The 20,573-nt window shown below is 39.9% G+C and overlaps 1 protein-coding gene across 1 annotated transcript in view; it reads left to right on the top strand.

Annotated features, from left to right (window-relative positions):
- The first annotated feature begins 508 nt into the window (after positions 1-508).
- Positions 509-20,573, top strand: part of MLIP (muscular LMNA interacting protein) — a 96,945-nt gene continuing 76,880 nt past the window's right edge. Inside the window, exons 1-4 of the mRNA XM_015859233.1 lie at positions 509-532; positions 2,079-2,180; positions 2,535-2,587; positions 4,628-4,700. Coding sequence (XP_015714719.1) covers positions 509-532; positions 2,079-2,180; positions 2,535-2,587; positions 4,628-4,700 — 252 coding nt within the window. The remainder of the gene's footprint in view (positions 533-2,078; positions 2,181-2,534; positions 2,588-4,627; positions 4,701-20,573) is intronic.

The following is a 20,573-nucleotide window of genomic DNA, read 5'->3' as shown; positions in this document are numbered from 1 at the left end:
ATGATGAGATCTCATAAGTGAAGAAATCATCTTACACAGGTATGCACCTGTAAGTGAACTGAGAAGCAGTTTCTTACCCTTGATGTATTATTTCCCCTCCTGACTTGCAATATGCAAAACACTTTAAATTTGCCTTATTGCAATATTCCAGAATTCCGTGTGTAAATATGTATAGGAGATGAGCACTGAAGAATAAATATTCATGTACAAGTATTGAATCCTTTGATTCTTTTTCACCGCTATTTAGATTTCTAGCTTTTTTTTTTAAAGGAACCTACAAATAACGTTTAGGAATCTTTCTCTGGGGCTCTGCGTTGCTGCCTTAACTCAGAGATGGCATCTTGTCCTGCTGGGTTGAGTTATAACAACATCCTTTAATGTGCATAAAGTGTTCTTGATGGTGTTTACTGTTTGTACACATTTTCTTCTGTAAAAATAATACAGCACTACACATCTCAATGACCTGGTAGCTGCTCAATGGTTATTCATATTCTGGATGATTTCTAAGATGACGGTTCACACATGGCTTGAAGTGAGTGCTGTCAGTTGTCTTACAGGAAATAGGAAGTTTCTTGGAGAGTCCAGCTATCACGTGGTTAGGTCAATATTCCCCACAGAGAAAATGGATGTTTTATTTCGAAAACATAGGTGTGCAATAGCGGCATATCACGGTTTTTCTCACTTTCAGCTCATCCACTTACAGCTTTTTTTTCAGTATTCTGTGCATCAGCATTTTAATTGAAGATAATTTGTCAGCAGTAGGAGTACTAAATGAATTCTCATTTATTTGCAAAACAAACATTAATAATAAAAAGTGCATTATTTGCATGAACGTTCCAATTTGAATTAGCATCTGTGATGCCAATGTTAGAAATTATATTAAAAAATATTTGGTAGTAAGTTACTTCCCAACATGCTTGAGAGAGTCAGAGGAGCTATGCTAGGTCACCTCTCATGTGCTGGATCATGTTTTAGTAGGGATTTTAATTGTGCTTTTAGTGACTAGCAAAATGGTAAGACTGTGTTGGTTTTTGGACTCCTCTTATGGTCATGGAAATTCTGCTATTCAAATAAGATGCTCTTAACGAATTGCTGTCAGCATTCAGAAAACTTTTTGACACTTGGATCTGTGATCTTTTGGACAAGGTTTATTTTGAAGGCAGAATTTTGCTGTGGGTGTAAGATTTTGTGGGGATAAAAAACAAAAGAAACAACTTGACAAATGAACCCTAGAAAATGACAGAAGTACCCAGGCAAATGAATGGCTTACGTTGATCAAATAGTTTTGTGGGTGGATGTGCCACCTCAGAAAACATCTTAACCAAAGCCTTGACTATGTATTCTTAAGCAAAATGTTCTGGTCTCTTCCATGGGAGGTGCTGAAGCAGGTAACGACATTTCACTTTTGTCCTACAAAGGAGGGATGCAGGTGGGGGTGAGATCTAGCGGTCCTTATCATCACTGAGTAACGTCACTTTCCAGGCTTTGTGTTTGATAAGAGTGGGCAGAGACAGGTGGTGAAAGCAAGGTGCGGTGGAAGTTGGTTTCTTAAGGACAGCTCATATCCTGCTCATGGCTTCCTGGTGCCAGCTTGGAGGCACCTGAAGAAAGCTCATTGCTGCCTACAGAGTGAGCACTGGCTTTATTTGGGGGCTTCTTGTTCACAGCTGTGAGATGGCTAAGTCAGCATTTAGTGCTTTCCTAGTGTGTTTGTTAGCTGCAGGCCATCAATGCAATTTATTTGTTTCTGGCTGTGCAGGATGGCATGACAAGCAATACCACCAAGTATGGGGAGGGGGTTTATCTATTGAACTATACCTTCCAATGGAATCACATGGATTGCTGGGATATAGCAGGCTAAGGCCTCCCAGACTAAGTTTACCTTAATGTTAAAAAAAATACATTTCTTGTTTTTATCCTCAAACGTGTTCAGGCTTTGGAGACAATTTTCCTGGGAGTCCCCAGCACTTTGCACACAATATGTCAAGCTGCTCCCTCGCATGTAAGGCAGAGCCTTGCTGTGCACGTAACATTTCCCTCTTTCCACGCCTGCTCTGCTGCTCTGTGAGTATTTACAGAGCGAGTGGGGAGTGACGGCAGCAGCTGTGGGTGCTGCACAGGAATGTGGGTTTGCTGCTGCCAGGACCAGCTCCTGCCCTCGGTGCACAGCTGCGTGTGAGGTAAGTGGCCTTTGTCCATGGGTTCTCAGCAAACCGTGAGCTGGGTCTTGGTGCTTCTTGGGATGAGTGCATCACAAAGCTTTGGGCAACCTGCCCAGCTGGGAGGTGTCCCTGCCCACAGCAGCAGGTGGATGAGATGGTTGCTGTGGGTCCTTCCCACCCACAGTGCTGTGTGGGTGCCATGTAGGACGTTCTGGGGAGCATGGGGAGGGCAGTGGTGCGACACCTGAGGGGAGATGGAGAGCTCTACATGTTGACTCTGCTTGGCCTATAGCTGCAAGGCAGGGAGAGCTACCTGAGGCTTGTTTTTAGTTTTATTTATTCTTTTAACTTTTTGGAATTTGTTGGTGTAAGCACATAGCAGAAGCCACCTGTCCAGATCAGACCTCTCCAAACTTACTGCACAGGTAATTTCAGGGTTAGCTTTTCTGTTTGTTTGTTTGTCTGTTTTTTACCTGATACATGTATCTTAGGGAGGCGTCTTTGAGCTGTGTCAAGCAGGACTGAGCATGTCAAGGGCAGAATTAATGCATCTAATTGCTGAATGCTGACAGCCATCTTATGGGAGCAGCACTGGGGCTGCCGTGTGGGCTGTTCTTGCAGGCAGTCCTGGGCTGCAGCACAGTTAGGCTGGAAATGAAATGGAACTGGAAAAGAACCCACCCCAAACCTACAGTTGTGTGAGTGACAGCACAGCTCAGAGCAGCACACAGAGGTGATGATGGTCACCTGCGTGCTTTTCCAACAGCAACAAATGAAGTGGGCACTGAACACATCTGCTTCAATTGTTTACTTACACAGTGCTACTATTTTGGATTTTCAGAGCTTTCTTCTGACAAAAAAAGCCAAGCCCCACAAGCCTCTCCTGTCTCTTGGTCTCCTGTTAGGACTTGCTCTGAGAATAAAAACAGGTGCTGAGAGAGCAGTGACTGCAGTACAAAGGAGCAATTGAAAATAACATGGTCATTTAGGCGACATCTGTACATGCGTTTTACTCAGCACCTGTTTACGATGTTTGCCATTGAGAAGTAAAACAGGAAATACAAAGTTACTAACAGTGTCTTAGAAGGTCCTCAGAGTAAAATAACCATTATTCCCATGTCGGAATAAGAAATATACTCCCATCAATATTTAACATTATTTCTTGTAAACCATGGTCTTCTACGTTTAATGCTGAAGCTTCATGCTGCATCAGGTGTAGCAGATAGCAGAGTATCAGCCTGTGTTCCTTGTGCAGCAGCATCCAGGCCATGGAACAGCCCTGCATCCAATGCTCCACGTGCTTCCTGATGGCATAAAATCAGTGCTGTGTTCTGTTGTAAGCTCTGTTTTTTTGCTCCCATTCCTGTCACCAATGCAATCTGCTCCAGCTCATTATTATTTAGACCATCCACAGAGCACATAATGCAGGTTACCAGCCTCTGGATATGGATCAGTTAAGTCCTTCCCTATCCCAGTGTTTTAATTTTCACTTTTTTTCCCCTTTTTCTTATGAAATTCTCTGCTCAGATTGTAGCAAACAGTGAAAGGTCTGTGAGGGCTGTTAGAAACTTGTTGTAGCAATGACTGGGGACAAAAAACACTTGTAAGACTGACTGCTTTCGTCTGGAGATCTCATGTTGGAATTGCTATGAGTAGTCACTTCTGAGCCACTTCCTCGAGTTGTTCTGTTGTAGTTGCTTTTGATGTCCACACAGGTGAGCTGATACAGGAAAACAGTGAAAGACTGTGGAAGCAGAGAGGGCTGTGGAGGATGGGGGACTCCAGGCACCTGTAACAGTGCTGGAGAGCCAGCTGCGCACAACTGGATGAGTGCTTCCATTTGAGATGCATCTGTCCTTGCCAGTGATAGAAAACTGTTACAAATGGTCAGATTAACAACAGGGGAGGTACTGTAGGTTTTCTGTGTGCTGTAGGGAATTGTGGTCACACGGTGGTAGAGTTTTTGCATCCACTTGGCTGTGAAGTTAGGGAAAGACCAGGGAGAAAATAGGAATCACCTTCGTGCCTGTGCTGAATTGCGGGTGCTGCTCCTTGGAGGGGTTCATTTAATGCCTTAGGGACAAATTTGCCCCTTTACAACAGGGTAATGTAACAGATTTGGATGAGATTAAGTGATGCAAAGACGTTATGCATGTCCCTCACCACCAAAAAACAAATAGATTCAGCTGCACAGAGAACATTTTGGAGATAGGAACTTCTTGATAGTTTCCATTTCTGCTGAGGAGCTGACAAGCACGACAGCTTTCCTCAGTGTGTTGTGCCACCTCTTGTTCCCTTTATCCCGGCATTTCCAGGAGACTCAGCAGGGTGTATTTTTACTACTGTGACATCAAGCATGTATTTATTCCCTCTGTTTACTGCAGCCCATGTAGGTTTGCCTGGCTCTTTGTTGTGCTTCCCTGCTCTCACTGCTGCTGGCTGCCTCAACGTTTCTGAAAACAAAGAGAGGAAAGAAAAGTGATTGTCACCATTGTAACTTTTGCTTCATTCTGGACACAGTTTCAGAGCAGGAGTGCTGTAAGTTGCCTCTCTTGTTTTGTTTTGTTAGCTGTTCATATGTAAGCTGTAGGGACTGTTGGGTGTTGACTGCTTGAGCTGTCTCTTCTTCCTATCCCAGGCTCCAAAGGCCACATGAGTCCAGCGCCTGTCAGGAAACAAGCAGGGTGGAAAGGAGTGTGCCTGCCTCTGGCTGTCATTTCCACACAGGCAACTGGAAAATGATTGATGGAACAGGTTTATATTTATTTATTGTTAGAAGAAGAGTCTTTCACTGATGTGCTGAGAGGAAAGGAAGGGAACCAACTATCTTGCCTCTGCTATGGATTTAGTGAGGCACTCAAAAGCCACTTTTATAAAGGGATGTGAATTACATCATGATGTGCTGCTCTTCTGCTGTTGTTCTTCCTGGCTTCATTGCCCCAAGCCAGGCTCAGGTGCAGACACCTTATGCTGGACACATTGAAACTCATCTGCATTTCCAAAATCCAAGGTTCTGTGTCCTGATGTGAAAAGAGAAGAGCAAGTGCTGCATGAACACACACGTTAGGGTAGCTCAGTCCCAAACACTCTCAAAGAAAGATCAATAAGCACCATTTTAAAATATTGTTCTGTGCACTTTCTGTCTCTGCATAACTCAAACAGCCATCATATTTGTCACTGTACTTGCTTAATAGTCTCCATGAACAAAAGTTAGTGCTACTGAGATATAGCTATTCTTCAGCTCTTTGTTTCCATGGGCTTTTTAAGGGTGAAATTTTTGTAGGGAGGAGAGGGTAAACAGGGAGCAAGTGGGGCCAGCAACCAAAATCCCTCCTGAACAAATTGCTGTGGTGCCAAAACCACATTTATTGTTATCAGAGGCAGCTGCCTGCCCTCTCTTCACAGTTCTATTTGTGAACTTTTGACGGCTATAAATGGAAACATACGCTGACCAGAAATCACCACCAGTGCTGCCTGAGACTCCTCTCTCCCAAATTCAAAAGTACAGTGACATCTAACATGTAAGCAGCCTCAGTCACGTCTGCTCTCTATATCAGAGTCAATTGATTTATTTTTTTTCCCTCTGGGAAATGGAGTTGGGAAAACATGAAAGAAAAGGAGAAGCAGCCTTAGAGGAAAAGCAAATGGTAAGATATGTTGAGAAATGTTTGTTGTCTTGTTTTATGGTGGGTTTGTTGTTAATTTTTAATTTTTTAATTTAATGATGAGAAAGGCCGATCAGCTTTGGCACATATAGGAATATACTCCTTCTTCCTTTAAACAGTGACCTTGAAGATTAAAACTTAATTTGTGTATTTGAAATTAATCACGATGACAAATTTCTGTGAAAATTATGGATGATTATTGACTTGTCAATGCATTTTGTAAGGTGCGTGTGAAGTGCAAAGACCGCCATCTAGTTCAACAGTGACTGCAGTTTTCTTGTATTGCTTTGAAGGACTATTTCATTTCTTTGCATATTACTTTTCACAACTTAAAGTCAATAAATGAAAGAGGAAATTATTTGTCTTCCTCTGGATCTTACTGAAATGAAGTGTGACCAAAACAAGTTATTAAGAGAAAGTGAAAAGTGAAAGTCAAAGGACAGTTTGTTAGTAATTAGTTTAGGCTTGAAACACAGTGTATGACACGCCTTGCTCAAACAAGGTTATTTTTTTGATGTCATGAAAAGGGCATTTCTTTATTGACTTGGCACAGCTGTGAAGAAAAATGGCCATTATTCTTGTTGAAAAACAAATTAGCACTGAATTTTTTAGCAGTTACTTTAGACGGTGGTGTTGGATTTGTTTGGGTTTGTAGTGGGATAGTGATTGCTTTTGTTCAGTCGTGATGTTCGCTCCTACTAGCCTTGTTCAAGTGAGACTTTGAAAACTTGTGTGTTAGTCAACAGTTTTAAATAGAGTGTACTGGGTAGGAGATCCGGGAAGTGCTGAAACGAAATAAGGACTTGGCCTTAAAATACCTTTTCTTTTTTAGGAAGTATCTGAAAGAGCACTGCGGAAGCTTCAGTTGAAATACATAGCATGAATATTATGTTTTACTTCTTTTTTGTTTTTGTTTTATTTTATCAATACATTTTAGACAAAGACTCTCTCTCTCTCTGTGTGTGTGTGTCTGTGTGGTTGATATGTAAAATATAAGGAAAACTCCTTGTACGTAAAGGCAGTTTCAAAACTCATGAAAGCTCCAGGAAAACATTCAAAGAAACCTTGGAAATTTTGTTCTAGCTTGTGTGGGGAGGATGCATAGCAGCATAATTAGATAACAGTATTATCTAACTGCGGGTTGCATCCTGATACATGAAGCATGCATCAATCTTCTGATGACTTTGTGGGCATCATTTACTAATTCAGAGAGTGGCAAACTGCAGTAAAGAGGAATCCTTCTGACCACAGCCATCCTGATGGCTGTCATGGCTGTGCTGGCAGCAGAGGAATGCCCTGGCTTGATGCCCATCCCTCCTGTGCCTCAGTCTCCTACCAGCCCGGTCCCATCCTTGTCTCTGTCCCCTTCCTCTACTGTTCACCTTGCCTGTTTAGTCTTAACACTTTTCATGAAGATTGACAGACAGATTTCACTTTGTCCCAATATTTTTCCTGGTTTTGCACCTCCTGGGCTTTTATTGATTTTTTCCCTTTTCTGTTTGTTACATGCATACCAGTTCAATACTTGAACTTTGCATGGCATCACTGTGTCAATCTGTGATACAGATACTATATGTACATGTTGCTGATATCTGTTATCTTGTTTAACTTCAACATAGGCATTGTGGAGCGTTTGTTCTCATTCTCATATCCTACAAACTGGATGATAATTTACATATGTATAATTGGATGACAGCTTATTTGTTTTTCATGTGCTGTAGGAGCATAGGGTAACTCAGGTGTGGAGGGGCTTCAGGAAGTCCCTACTATCCTGTTTAAAGCATCTATGGAGTCAGGCCAAGTTTCTCAGGGCTTTGTCCTGTTGTGTGTTAAAAAATTCCAAGGTTGGAGGTTGCACAGCCTTCCACAGCATCCTGCTCCACTGCTGGGCCATTTTTAGGGAGATAACCTTTTTTCAGAATCTCTCATTCCAATTTATGTCCATTTGTCTTTCCACCTGCTGTCTGTCACTGCTGTGAAGATCCCTAGTTCCACCTCCTCAGTTATCTCCTACAGGCACCGGGGTTGCTATTAGATGTCCCCTGAAGCTATCTCTTCTTGAAGCTGAATGAAACTCGCTCCTCTCAGCCTCTCCTAATGTGGAAATTTCTCCAACCCCCACTGTTCTGGTGGTCTCCACTGAGCTTTCTTCCATTTATTAAAGTCTATCTTCTACTGGAGAGTCCAAATTTGGATGCCATATTGTAGATGAGATCTAGTGAGTGCCAAATACAGAAAGATAATCCCTTGTAACTACTTTGTTCCAGTTGTCTTGTCTGTAGCATAGTACCCCACTGTTACCCTTGTTGGATTCTGATCCTGACCCACAAGCTCTTGCCAAGCACTGACAACCATGCATGAGCTTCCCACATCCAAACTGCTCCTTCACATGGAAGAATCCTCTCCTTTTTATCTTCCATAGCTGTCTTTCTGAGGATCTTCTATCCAGCCATTTCCGCACTATAGCCATGTGAGCTATCTTGCCACATCCTAGTTATTTTTCCAGTGTTACAGTTCTGTGACCAGAAGGTTGAGGGAAGTGATTCTGCCCCTTTACTCTGCTCTTGTGAGACTTCACCTGGAGTACCGCATCGAGATCTGGGGCCCTCAACACAAGAAGGATATTGAACTGGTGGAGCATGTCCAGAAGATGGTGACAAAGATGATCAGAGGGCTGGAGCACCTCCACTACGACAAGGACAGGCTGAGAGAGCTGGGGCTCTTCAGCCTAGAGTAGAGAAGAGTTAGGGGGAACCTAATAATGGCTTTTCAGTACCTGAAGGGAGCCTACAGGAAAGCTGGGGAAGGACTTTTTACAAAGGCAGGTAGTGACCAGACAAGAGGAAATGGTTTTAAACTGGAAGAGGGTAGATTTAGACTAGATATCAGGAATAAATTCTTTACTGTGAGGGTGATGAGAAACTGGAACTAGTTGCCCACAGAGGATATGGATGCCTCCTCCTTGGAAGCATTCAAGGCCAGGCTGGATGGGGCTGTGAGCAACCTGGTCTAGACGGAGGTGTCCCTGCCTATAGCAGGGGGTTGTGGGGTGGGGGGGTGATTGGAACTAGATGACTTTAAAGGTCTGCTCCAACCCAAACCTTTCTATGACTCTATGTATGTTTGTGTGTGTGTAAGACAATGTCGTGGTTTTATGGTCACGGGTATTCCTCATCATAACATCATGTAGTGCACTGGGAAGTACAGTGTTAATGCCCCAGTTCCGCATACCAAACAAGAAACTATGTTCCCCAGAAGGCTGTTTGCTGTGCTGATATCATTCCTGCACAGGGGGGAATGCATATAAGGCGTTGGCAGGTCATCTGACGCTCTCTCGCTTTCCTTTGGCTATCCTCCCTTCTGCTCGACTTGAGTGTAGTGTCTTCTTCTCATCATTAGCGTAAGGCCTTCTTTTTTTCAGACAATCTCTTTTTCATTATATCTGATTTGGTCAATCCCAATTCTAATTATATTGTATTATACTGTCTTATCTTGTTTTTTCAATACTCTATTTAGTAAATTAGTTCATTTCTCATCACATTGTTGCCATTTTTTTCTAAGTAATTTGGGGTCCCCAGTTTTCCTATCTCTGGCCCTCCACCCCCATACTCATGGAACCGGGCCAAACCAGCCCATAAACCGTTGACAGATAAACCTTGGTTTTATAGACTTTGTAAGAAATATTTCTACCTACTTACAAAAGAAGAAAGACCTAATCCAGTCTGTATCATCCTGAAAATATTCCTATTGCAGATTTTCCATTAAATAGCTACCAGCTCATGCTCAAGATGTAGCACCTATTTAGGATAACCTTGCAGACAGTTTTATTAACTCATATGGTAGCTTAACATTCACTACTTTCTGTGGATGAGATAAATAATATGAAATTCTCTACTGCTTCAGGCTATTTCACATAATATTTGTGAAATAACCTGCTAAAGAGTTCTTGTCTTGCTTCCTGGAGGAAGATTCCCTGTCAGCCAGAATCCAGAAGAGATTCTTTGTGTTGAGCCGACTGTGGAAATGGAAGATAATGGAGGTCCTGTTCTGTGACAGGAAAATGGAATTATTAACTGTCAAATAGATTGGACTAAGCAGCTGAATTTTCCTTTTTATAGTTTCTGCTATTAGAGGAGCTCAAAAAGACAGAATAATTCTAGCGTTTCCATATTGGATTGACAGTTTCGCTCAAAATAGTCTGTTTACATTCAGAAGTCCTCCTCCATTAATGCATCTGTTATTTGAAAAGATTTTAATTATATTTCACACTTGTCTGTTTCCTGTTTGATTTCACCTCTCTTCATTAAAATGTAGCACATTAAGTATTGCGTTTAAAATATGTATATTGGTATGGTAATGGGGAAAGTTCAGTCTTTAGTATACACCATAAGTTGTTTTTTTATTTTTTTTTTTGTCATTGTTTTTTTGTTTTTGTTTTTTACTTTCTTGATCCATTAAATGTTGATAAAATAAAAATAATCATATAGAGGAAATAAATTAAACCAAAGGGATGCTTGAAACTAATGCTTGAAAGGGCACTAAGATAAGCTTTTGGATGTCAGAGATTACTCTGTAAGAAAGGACCATAGGACGTAATTCAGGGAACTACCATTTGCTTTCTACAAAAAATGCATAGAGACAGCTCAAACAGGAGGAGGCAATGTAAATCAAACACGCCTACATCAAACAACAATTGGTATTTTTGCATCCTTAGCGACACAAGGATCCAATCCCTGCCAATATCAAATCCTCTCTGTGGAAGTGCTGTGGTGCAAACTCCTCCAAGGGGACAATCCGTTTCCTGAGGTTTACAACTTATAAGAACCCAAATAGGAATGAACTGCTTAGTCAGAGAAAGTTTAATATGTGTATGCATTTAAGTCACTCCTGTTAATTTCTTGCTCTATAGGTAGTTTGTGACCTCCTCTTGCAGCTTCTGTCAAGCAGCCAAGTTCAGCAGGGTGAACCGTCATCTTTGTGGCATTCTGTGCTGCCACGTGTCAAATTTCAGCAGCCTCTACTAAAAGGGATGGTTGTGGGAGGCACTTTCAAATATCTTTCTGCTTTGAAGAGCAGGACTGAGGCTTAGCTGTGGCTTTGCAGAAAGAGACCAGTAGATCCCGGTGCATCAGCAATCTCCTCTCAGTGTGCAGGTATAATGAGAAAGCTGAGATTGTACTTCAGCAACAGCATCAGTGTTTCCTGACAAGAGGTGAGGTGTTGCTGTAGAGGCAAGGACTGCTCCAGCAGTTGGTCACCATGGAGGAAAAACTAAACTTGAAGGCTGCAAGTAGCAGCATATTTTTATCACTGTTGATGTGACATTACCCAGGACCAAAGCAAGTGAGAAGCACTGACTGCTAGTCTAGCCACTGCTCTAATCCCTGACACTTAGCTCTCAAACTTCAGTTTGCACTACCTTTTCCTTAATCTAATGCTAGTCATGCAGAGGTGTCGCTAGAATGCACAAAGTGGGCTTTGGATGCTTCAGTGGAAAAAAGTTATCTCGGAGAGGTGTCACCAGTGTGTTTTTGGCTGGAGGTTCTATGTAACATTACCATGCAATCTCATGCAAAGATTCAGAAGGGGAGGGAGCAGATTCCTGCAGAAACTTCAATGTGATGATAAAAGAGGCTTTTTAGGAGCAAATAACTTTTGTTATTGTTAACTTTTTCAAGTGAGGAGAAGTATGAGCCCCTGTAACAGCTGCATCAACTGCTGCAATTCAAATGACTGCATTTTGAGGGAGGCAGCAAAAAGAGAAGTATCAGCACTGAAGTGCAGTCTGTGATGATAGATAAAAAACAGTTCTGGAAGAAGGTTCCTCCGTACTGGAACTGTTGTATTCAGTGACACTGAAAGATTGATCTGTGGTTAAATTTGATTCGGTCCTTGCTTGAATGATGCTGTTTCCAGAAGTAAGTTTGAATAAAGCAGACCAGCAATAATGTGTTTCCATGTTTGCTTTGGATCAACCATGAAAGGTGTAATACTTCAGTATATTTCATATTGTCATCTCTGGATACAGCATTAAATTAATGGTAATTAACGACTGCTTCTCAAAATGAGTTCCCTAAATATATTTCAAACATTTAGGCTAAATACTTTAAGCAGTATGTCCAGAAAATAACACCAAATTACTTTGAATGACAATTATCAAAACCTCAGAACATCTGCTCTTCTGCTTGTTTTTGAAGTAATTCCATTGTTGTGGCAAATGATACAGTGACTTCATAGGTATTTTTCCAAAAAGGAATGAATTAACTTTATCAGGACATTTAATCAAAGATCCTTCCCAGTGAAGGCAATAGAGGCTTTTCAGTTTCATTGTCCCTCCCCCAGCCTTTCCCTTTCCATTCCCCTTTGCTTTTCCCCTTCCCTTTGCCTCATGATTATGAAAATAATTTTTTCCTAAAAAGATAACAAATGGAGCAGTATCTGGTAGCCCTCATTTCCTAAGACAAACTAAAACCTTTGGTTGCTGACTATGTTAGAGGTAAGTATTATCCTTACTGCCTATTTACTATCAGTGGAGCAGAACTGCAGCTTTTCTTTCCTGGGTGGCCTTCTGAAAGCCTGCTGTAGGACGCATCATGATAGGACCTTTTTCTTGGGCTACAGAAAGTCACAGGAATATTTTGGTGTGTCGAGACTTATTGCAACACCACCCTGCAAAACATTATTGCATGGCCAAATCTGCACGCCTGCCTTGATTTGGAAGCTGCCGGCTTTCCATTGTGCTTCTGAGTTTTCACAAGATCTTATTGTTCATATCTAAATGTTTTTGTGTTTAATTTACTTACTATTACTTACACGATTCCCACGAGATTGCTGAATTATTAAATGTTTACTCAGTAGTGGTAAATCTGACTGTTGTTTTAAGACTAATCTTGTTTCCATCTGATGGTCACACTGAACACCTTTCTGCATTAAATATTTCATTCTTGAGTGTTGTCTGGTAGGTTTTCCAAATGACTGATGGCAATATGCAATATAGACTGCAAGATACTTTCTGATGGCATTTTTGCTACATTTGTCCCTACCTGGTAGGCTTAAAAAGATAAATTAAATATAGATTCAGCTGGTAAGTATCTATTTTTGAAGAAAAGGTTTAAAAGCAGATTTTTTTGAATTTACATGAAACATTTATTTTCCTCAACAGCTCTTAGGTTGTTCAGTATCCTGAAAAGTGCAAAGCAATAGGTTGAAGATTTCCTTATCTTGAATTATAAATGAATATATTGGTGCTCCAGAACTGATATATTGACAGATATCAAAAAAATAATTTGTCTCCATGAGACAGAAATTGGATCTATAACATTCGGTCTTTATTATTTCATGTTTTCTACCTCAATCACGGTGAAAGTTTGGAAATCAAACAAGGGAAAAATGATAGGGAATTTGAAATGCTTTATTCTTAAAAGATGCAAAATAAACTAATTGGATTCACTTGAGCCACTTACGACTGGGACTTTTGGAAAGAGCCATCAGAATCTGTTTCCATGTTCAGTGGATTTTAAATTGTTTTTGTAGTGGTTTCATGTATCTCATTAAAATTTACTGATGGCACATCACAATTTTACTGCTGCTTAAATATTTCTGATGGTGGTGATTTTATATGATAAGGAGTCTAGAGAAATTAATTAGATTTTAAGCTTCAAGCAAGAGCTGTGCCATTTAATATTTCTTAAGTGCATCTTGAAATACATCCAGATCAAAAGCCAGAACTAAGTAGTAATCAAAGAGATGGTAATTCTTAGCAAAACTTCTGAGCCAAAACTATGTTCTCGCTATCACTCTGAGACAAGAATAGCAACATGCAGATAAATATTTCTCTTTAAAGTCCCAGAAGAGAAAAGGTTATAAGTTTTCCCTCTTTTCTTTGTCAGGTAAAATTTTCAGTCATGTTATGAAGCTGGTATCAATTGAAAACAGAGCAGTTTTCATTCTAGTTCTGTTATTTGCAACCTATTAGGAAAACTGACACTGATAGATATTTGAATACATTAAAAAATTCTCAAGAAACTGTCAGTGCTTTATTTGTTGAGAGAGAAACAGTGAAGTCTAACAAGGAAAGTTAGGGGGTTTTCGTTATTTGTTGCAGGGTAGGCTGGTTTATAGTGTCTCTTCTGGGACAGAAAGTCTATAAGTCTATGTGCTGAGGGACTGCAATGATAAATTGTTCCTGTAACCAAGTTAAACTACAGTTCTTCCCCTGCTTCTAAGGAGCAGAAGTCAGGGCTGAGGGAGTTGAGGTTGCCAACCTCGCCAATGACTTGTGGTGACTTAATGCTGCATCATACAATAAATTGCCTGGCATTTTCAGGAGCTCTTGTATTTATAGCTTCTACGAATCTACTGCTTAAAAAAATGCACTTTAGGGTTTGGAAATTAGGATTATCTGAGCAAATTTAGTTTTCCTTTTGCTGTATTCCTACGTGTTACGACACAAATGTCAGTAACAGGATTACAGGCTGTTTCTTTATTCTCAAACAAGGGTTCTGCTTAGGAATCACATCCAACAGCTGCATCAGGATATGATGATATGACAAAATTACTATTGCCTTCACTAATTTATGTATAAAATGCAGTAAAATGAAACTTAATGTATCATCCTTCTATTTCCAGATGAATGTTTTTTACGTTTTTCAGAGCATGTGTTTCCTGTTAAATGCTGAAAACACAGGCCAAGTGGCTGAAGTGTCAAAAGAAAAGGAACTGTGACATTTCCACCCTCCCACAGAATGCTAGTCAAAGGGATGAGTAGGGAAAATGGCTCTATACACTGCAAAGTACTATGAGAAATTATCCACTGCAGGAAGGGTCAGGGCCAAGGCCCCTAAACTAGAGACATGGTTGAGCTGTTTCAAAGTGTGTGGATAGTAGGTGTTATTTAGTTACTTGTCTGATAGCAATAATTAGACCAGTTGGCTCCATGGGAATGCTGTGAAGGGCTTGAGTACTGCGGGTGTGTGTGTAATGCAAATGGATTTCACAGTGGTCTCTGCAGTGTAAGACTTGGGAGGGATGTGAGACCAAGCACTGAAGTATCAGGATGTGCTCTGATAGTTAATGCTGGTTGTCAGAGCATACTGCACGTAACAATTATTATCACAAACTTCTGAAAATTGAAAACTTCATCTCATTTAAAATGTTCAGCCTCATATTCTGAAACACATCTTTTTTCTGTTCTGCATAAATTTCTCGATAACAATTGTTGATGGTAAATGCTCTTAAGAGTAGAATTACATACATACTCTTATTTTGTTGTATGCTGTAGATTTATTGTAAAATGTTACTTGGCTATGAAATTACTTGTTGTTGTATTAACTTTCCCATGTTCTGCTTTTACTGTTTCTCATACAAAACATTACAGTTTTAAATGTGCCCTCATTAATGATGCAGGAGAAGGTATAAATATTTTGGTCGTCTTCATTTAGACCTAAACAAAAACAACTTGTTCCAATAGAATAATGTTCTCTAAACTAATGTCATTTGCATGGAATGTGAATAGTGGGTAATCAATCTCAGAGATATCTCAGGCAAGCTGTAGCTCAGTGCTGTAGCTGTTTGTCTTCTTCCTAAGTGCAGAGATATATCATCGTCAATGGATTGTAGCTATCTTAATTGTAATGTCTGTGAGAAGGTACAGCTTCTAAACAGTTATGCAGCAGCTTCTGTGTAGTGCAAGAATGTGTCAAATATTTGTTGCATGTGAATTCTTTAGATGGTTAAGTCAATGATCCCAAAGAGATTTAAGTCCCTTTAAAAGCAGGCAACCCATCTGAATCAATGTCTGAGGGACTGATCATTTTCCAGTAAATCTATAGTTGCTTGTATATCTGTGTCTTCATGAATATTAATTGTATTAGACGAAGTGATGATTTGTGTGGCAGTAGAATGTAATATGTCCTTACTGCAGAAGAACAGAACAGGCACCAAGCCATGAAAAACATATGTCTTTTTGTATTTAGCTAAGTAAATAAAAGAAGTAATTGTGGAAGGATGTGTAAACAGAGCTGACAATCTGTTTTGAAAACCAGTTAACCCTTTTCGTAGCTGAATCCAGAGATATTTTGAAGTAGTATTAGGTGTTTCTATGTTCAGCACAACAGCTTCTGTGCTCAAAAGAAGAGACTGTGACTTGCTCTGACTGTGGATGAAAGAATCTTGACTTTCTGTGGCATGTCCCAGCCACATCTGCTTTTTATCAGGAATGGATGGGAATTACAAGGAAAATTTTAGCACGCAAGTTCATTAAACGTGGAGTGAACCGTCAGATAATATTCAGGATTCAAAATGTTTTCTGTTTGGAAAGCAGTGGAAACAGAAAATCTTTCTGGTTTAGTAATACAATAAAATTATTCTTGCATCATCATAAGGATCACTAATATTGCAATTTTATATGATGCATACATCAATTTCACCCATGAATCATCTTCATCAGGGTTTCTTAGCTCAAGGTTATGAGCAAATATGTAACCAATGGCTACTTGTCTCCAGAGCACAAGCTATTGTACTCCCACTTCTTCATCTGAATTCTTTGTAAATGTCATTCAAGTCAATTTCAGATGTTTATTTTAAACTGCTATTGAATGTATGTATAAAATCCTCTACTTTATATGATCTTGAAGCAATCTTAAGAAGACTGCAATCAATTCATTTTTTCTTCAAATTCCTTACTGAACACTCCAACATTTGTCAAATTATTGAATTAATTGTCCAATTAAATGCATATTACTTTAAACATGTGGATTTTATAAGCAAACCATTCTTATATAATACACTTAGTATATTAACACGTTATTACATTTTGAAGCACTTTTAATGAAGTTTTAAATGTTAAATAGCATCATAAGTTTGAGATCTTTGTTTCTGCTTTCATGCTCAAGGAACATATCTGACAAAACAGTCATCACAAAGTACATTTATGCTTGTTAGCTGTGTGTTAACATCAGCTGTTTGGAAAATGGTTGTAATGGCCAGTAAGGCATAATGCTATTAAGACTTAATGAAATTTGGAGCTCCTAACTCACAAACAAATCAAAATCTACTTTTTAACATTTAAAAATAGACACAGAACAACCATTTACTTCTCAGTGACTGTTATTTGTAGTAGCCTGTTATTTTCAAATTTGTTCCATTTTATTCTCATGGTGCTAAGTTTACATTTCTGGTCTGTCAGTGCAGTGCTTCATCCAGCTCTGCCCTTCTCTTGCTGAGCAGCAATGCCATAAAGAATGCCATACAGTGAGAAATACCTCTGGCTTCTGGGTGTGCTCAGCAACACCTGGCTTTGCAATGCAGCATCGGAGCATTCCTGATCAGGAAATGTGAGCATGCAACACTTGATTATTAAATCATGAGCTGGCTTTGGGCATGAAAGGAGCACTTTGATATTCAGCTGGGCCTAGGCATTAGCACCATTAGAAAAGCAGTAGTAGTAGAACATCATTGTCCTGCATTTAGGTACACATGACTTTCCAGGTACTACAAACTACTGGACAATGAAAGGAGGAAGAGGTGCTGAAATTTGAACCTATGAGCACTTCTGAGGCATAAATGCTCTTTTGACTAGCTAAACTGCTCTTGGTGGGATCTTCAGCATTCAGGGCCAGTGGACATAGTGTTATAGGGAAAACTACTGAGGTGGGTCTGGGAGGCATCTCTGTAGTTGGCAGTGCTGTGGCAAGACATAAAAACTGTAGTGATAGTGGCTGAATTACTGTGGTTGCAATGTATACCACCAACCACAGCACTGCAGCTGTAGACATTAGAAAAAGCCTGGGAAGAAAGCTGATAGCAAGAAGGGAGAGGCTGGGAGCCCTAAAAATCCATGTGAGAAGGTGATGGAAAAACTGATAGAGGTCAGAAATGGGAGAAATGAAAGAAAAGGGGAAAAAAAGTGAATGAATACTAAAAATGAATAAAAACAGTAAAAGAGATGATGGGATTGAGAAATAAAAGGAATAAAATTAAATAGTAGAGAACTAAATGTGAAGAAAAAAAAAGTTCAAGAAAGGTGGGTAAAGAGAACAAGACAATGAATCTGATGGACTCTCCCAAAACCTTATTCTTTTCACTGGAGTGTGAAGTGAATGATTGCATCATATTGATCTAATACTATGTCACTGACATCTAATATTATGTTTTATTTTTCACTTTTTGTGGATAAGTTTGTAGAATTCACAGATTGCCAGAATGCCTGAACGTAGCTTGTAAGCCTGTAGAAACTCCTACTGCTAATGCACTCATAACAACCTATCATGTTGGAGTTCTCCTAACATCTGTTAATCCCTCACTAAACACTTACATAAGCCTCTTCCAAGTAAAATTTTAGTTGTGAAGTGTAGCCACCTGCATTTTCACATGTAGCATGGTATTGGATGTCAGCAAGGAGACCAAACTCGTCAGGCTGCTGGATGTGTGAGGATTTTCTTTCTGATGTAATCCGCACAGCTTTCCAGGTGGGTTAATACTGATCTTGGGGACAACTCTTTTCCTTCCACACAAACAGGTTTTGCCATTGACTGTCACGCCTGAGCCTAGATGAACTGTAAACAAAATTTCCCTCCCTTCCCCCTGGCACTTCTGTATAGGACACTTGATGACACTTGTTATTCAATCTTACCCAAATTGTTTTATTTTGATCTATATAAACAGATGTGGATAGTCATAAAGAAGACTTATGTCCCACAATGGCTGTATAAGTAGGAAATGTATTTCTTCTACTCAGGAAGCCAGCAGTGGTACATCATACCTTCAAGCAAGAAGGCTTCAGCTCTTTGCTTGATTTATTTTGCTATTATTATTTCCACGGTTAATGATTCTCTGGCATCAGACCATCCTCCTCTGCTGTTGTTTTCTCTGTACTCTCAGTCTGCCTTCTCACTCAGCAGCACCAGGCAATATGTTGTGGTTTTTGTTGAATTTTCTGTTTCTCCTGCTGCTCTCCCAGGGCTTGTGTCCCTCTGCATAACTCACGTGTGGGGCAGCTTTGGGAAGAATGATTGTCCTGAAGCTTTGTACCTCTTTTCAGCCCAGCAGTTTGTTCTAGAGACAGCCTTGCCTTTTGTCAGAACTAAGAAGCCTGGAGTAACGTCAGATAACATAAACTAGAGTTTTCAGTTGACCTCTTTGTGGGTCCTTCCAAGGTTACAGTTTGATTCATTTATTTTCCTTTCAATTGTCTTCTGTTCCTTATATGAACAAAAGTTGACCGGTATTTGTCTTTCATTACTAACATATATATATATATATATATATATATATGGAGAGAGAGAGAGGTGGAGCTGTTTTATTTCTTTTTATTTGTGTTTTCTCTCGACATCTGGTTAGTAGCCCATTTGGTGCCTGATAAATACTCAGGGCTGTGACTTTGTGGAGATCGGTGCACGTACTTCATTAGCTGCACTCCACTGATTTTGTTTGGGTTGCTTCTGTGATTTAATCTCTGTAGGGATCAGAGTTTGCAGCTGAAAAATTTGATAACTCCGTGGCAATGATTGTTGCAGGCACTGTGCGATTGGTTGTTAATGCAGAGATGAATGAAAGTGCTGACTGCATGTGCTGCTGGAAAAGGGATTCTCACTGTTATTTGTGAGTGTTCAGCTTTGCATGGCTCCCTTTCTACAAAAGCAGCCGAAGCAGCTGAAACAGTTCTGTTCTGTTTTGATTAAAAATAAACAAAAGACAATAACAACATCAATGTTTCAAATGTTCTTTCCAGAGCTTGCCACTATCAAACGCAGCTTTACCCTAACCTGCCAGCTGCATACTGAAACAGCTGCTGCTCCTGGTGCTGTCTGTTCTTATGGGTCATCTACATACAGTGGGCTGCGGTAAACTCAGTGAAAAGTTATCATTAAAAAAACAACAAAATTTGAGAAGAAGCAAACTTTGGTTGTGTTTTGAAGGATTTTCTTAAAAAAATATGTTGTTTCTGTTCTTAGCAGCATTTGAGCATTTCTGGTGCACGTGTGTGTCTTTATCTAACCAGTTCTGAAGCAGTAATTAATTCACACCAATTATATTGAAAGATCACAGAATCATAGAATTGTAGGGGCTGGAAGGGACCTCCAGGATCATTGAGTACAGCCCCCCTGCAAAGCAGGGCCACTACAGCAGGCCGTACAGGTCAAGTCTTCCAGGCAAGTCTTGAATATCTCCAGAGAAGGAGAAGATGAAAGTAATTCATTGCTATCTGGATTATTAAACACAGAGTATATTCAGGATTATGATATTTATTCCGATTTTTCTTTTCTATACATGTCTTTTCAGAGCTGATAGAAATGGTTCAAGAGAGTCTGCCTTAACTAACACGATGAATTTTCTTATCTAGCTGAATTCTCTCAGTCATTTAGAAGGTCTTTTTTTACCTACATGTGTCTGTTTCTGTGGAAAAAAAAAAAATTGCAGGAGTTTTGTGTAATGATTACATATGTCACAGGAACTACACAGTAGAAATAAGCATTATAAAAGCTTTATGTTACCTCTCACAGTTTGCATCCTCCTCTAAGATGGAGCTAAAAATTCAATTAGCAGCATTAGTCAGAGTCTCAGTGTTGAGTTCCTCAGAAAAGCACTCTGCAGTCAAGTTCTGCTGCTATTCTTAGTACTTTTTCAACTTTGACCATGAAGATGGAAGATGAGAATGCTGCTGATGACTCATACTGATGACAAACAGAATGGTTAACCTCAAGGAGATGTTTGGCTCCTACAGTAAATGTCCTTGCCAGTAAATATA

This window comes from Coturnix japonica, chromosome 3, assembly GCF_001577835.2.
Source record: "Coturnix japonica isolate 7356 chromosome 3, Coturnix japonica 2.1, whole genome shotgun sequence".
Taxonomy (NCBI): domain Eukaryota; kingdom Metazoa; phylum Chordata; class Aves; order Galliformes; family Phasianidae; genus Coturnix; species Coturnix japonica.
The sequence above is the reverse complement of the archived record's forward strand: the minus strand, read 5'-3'. Positions and strand labels throughout refer to the sequence as shown.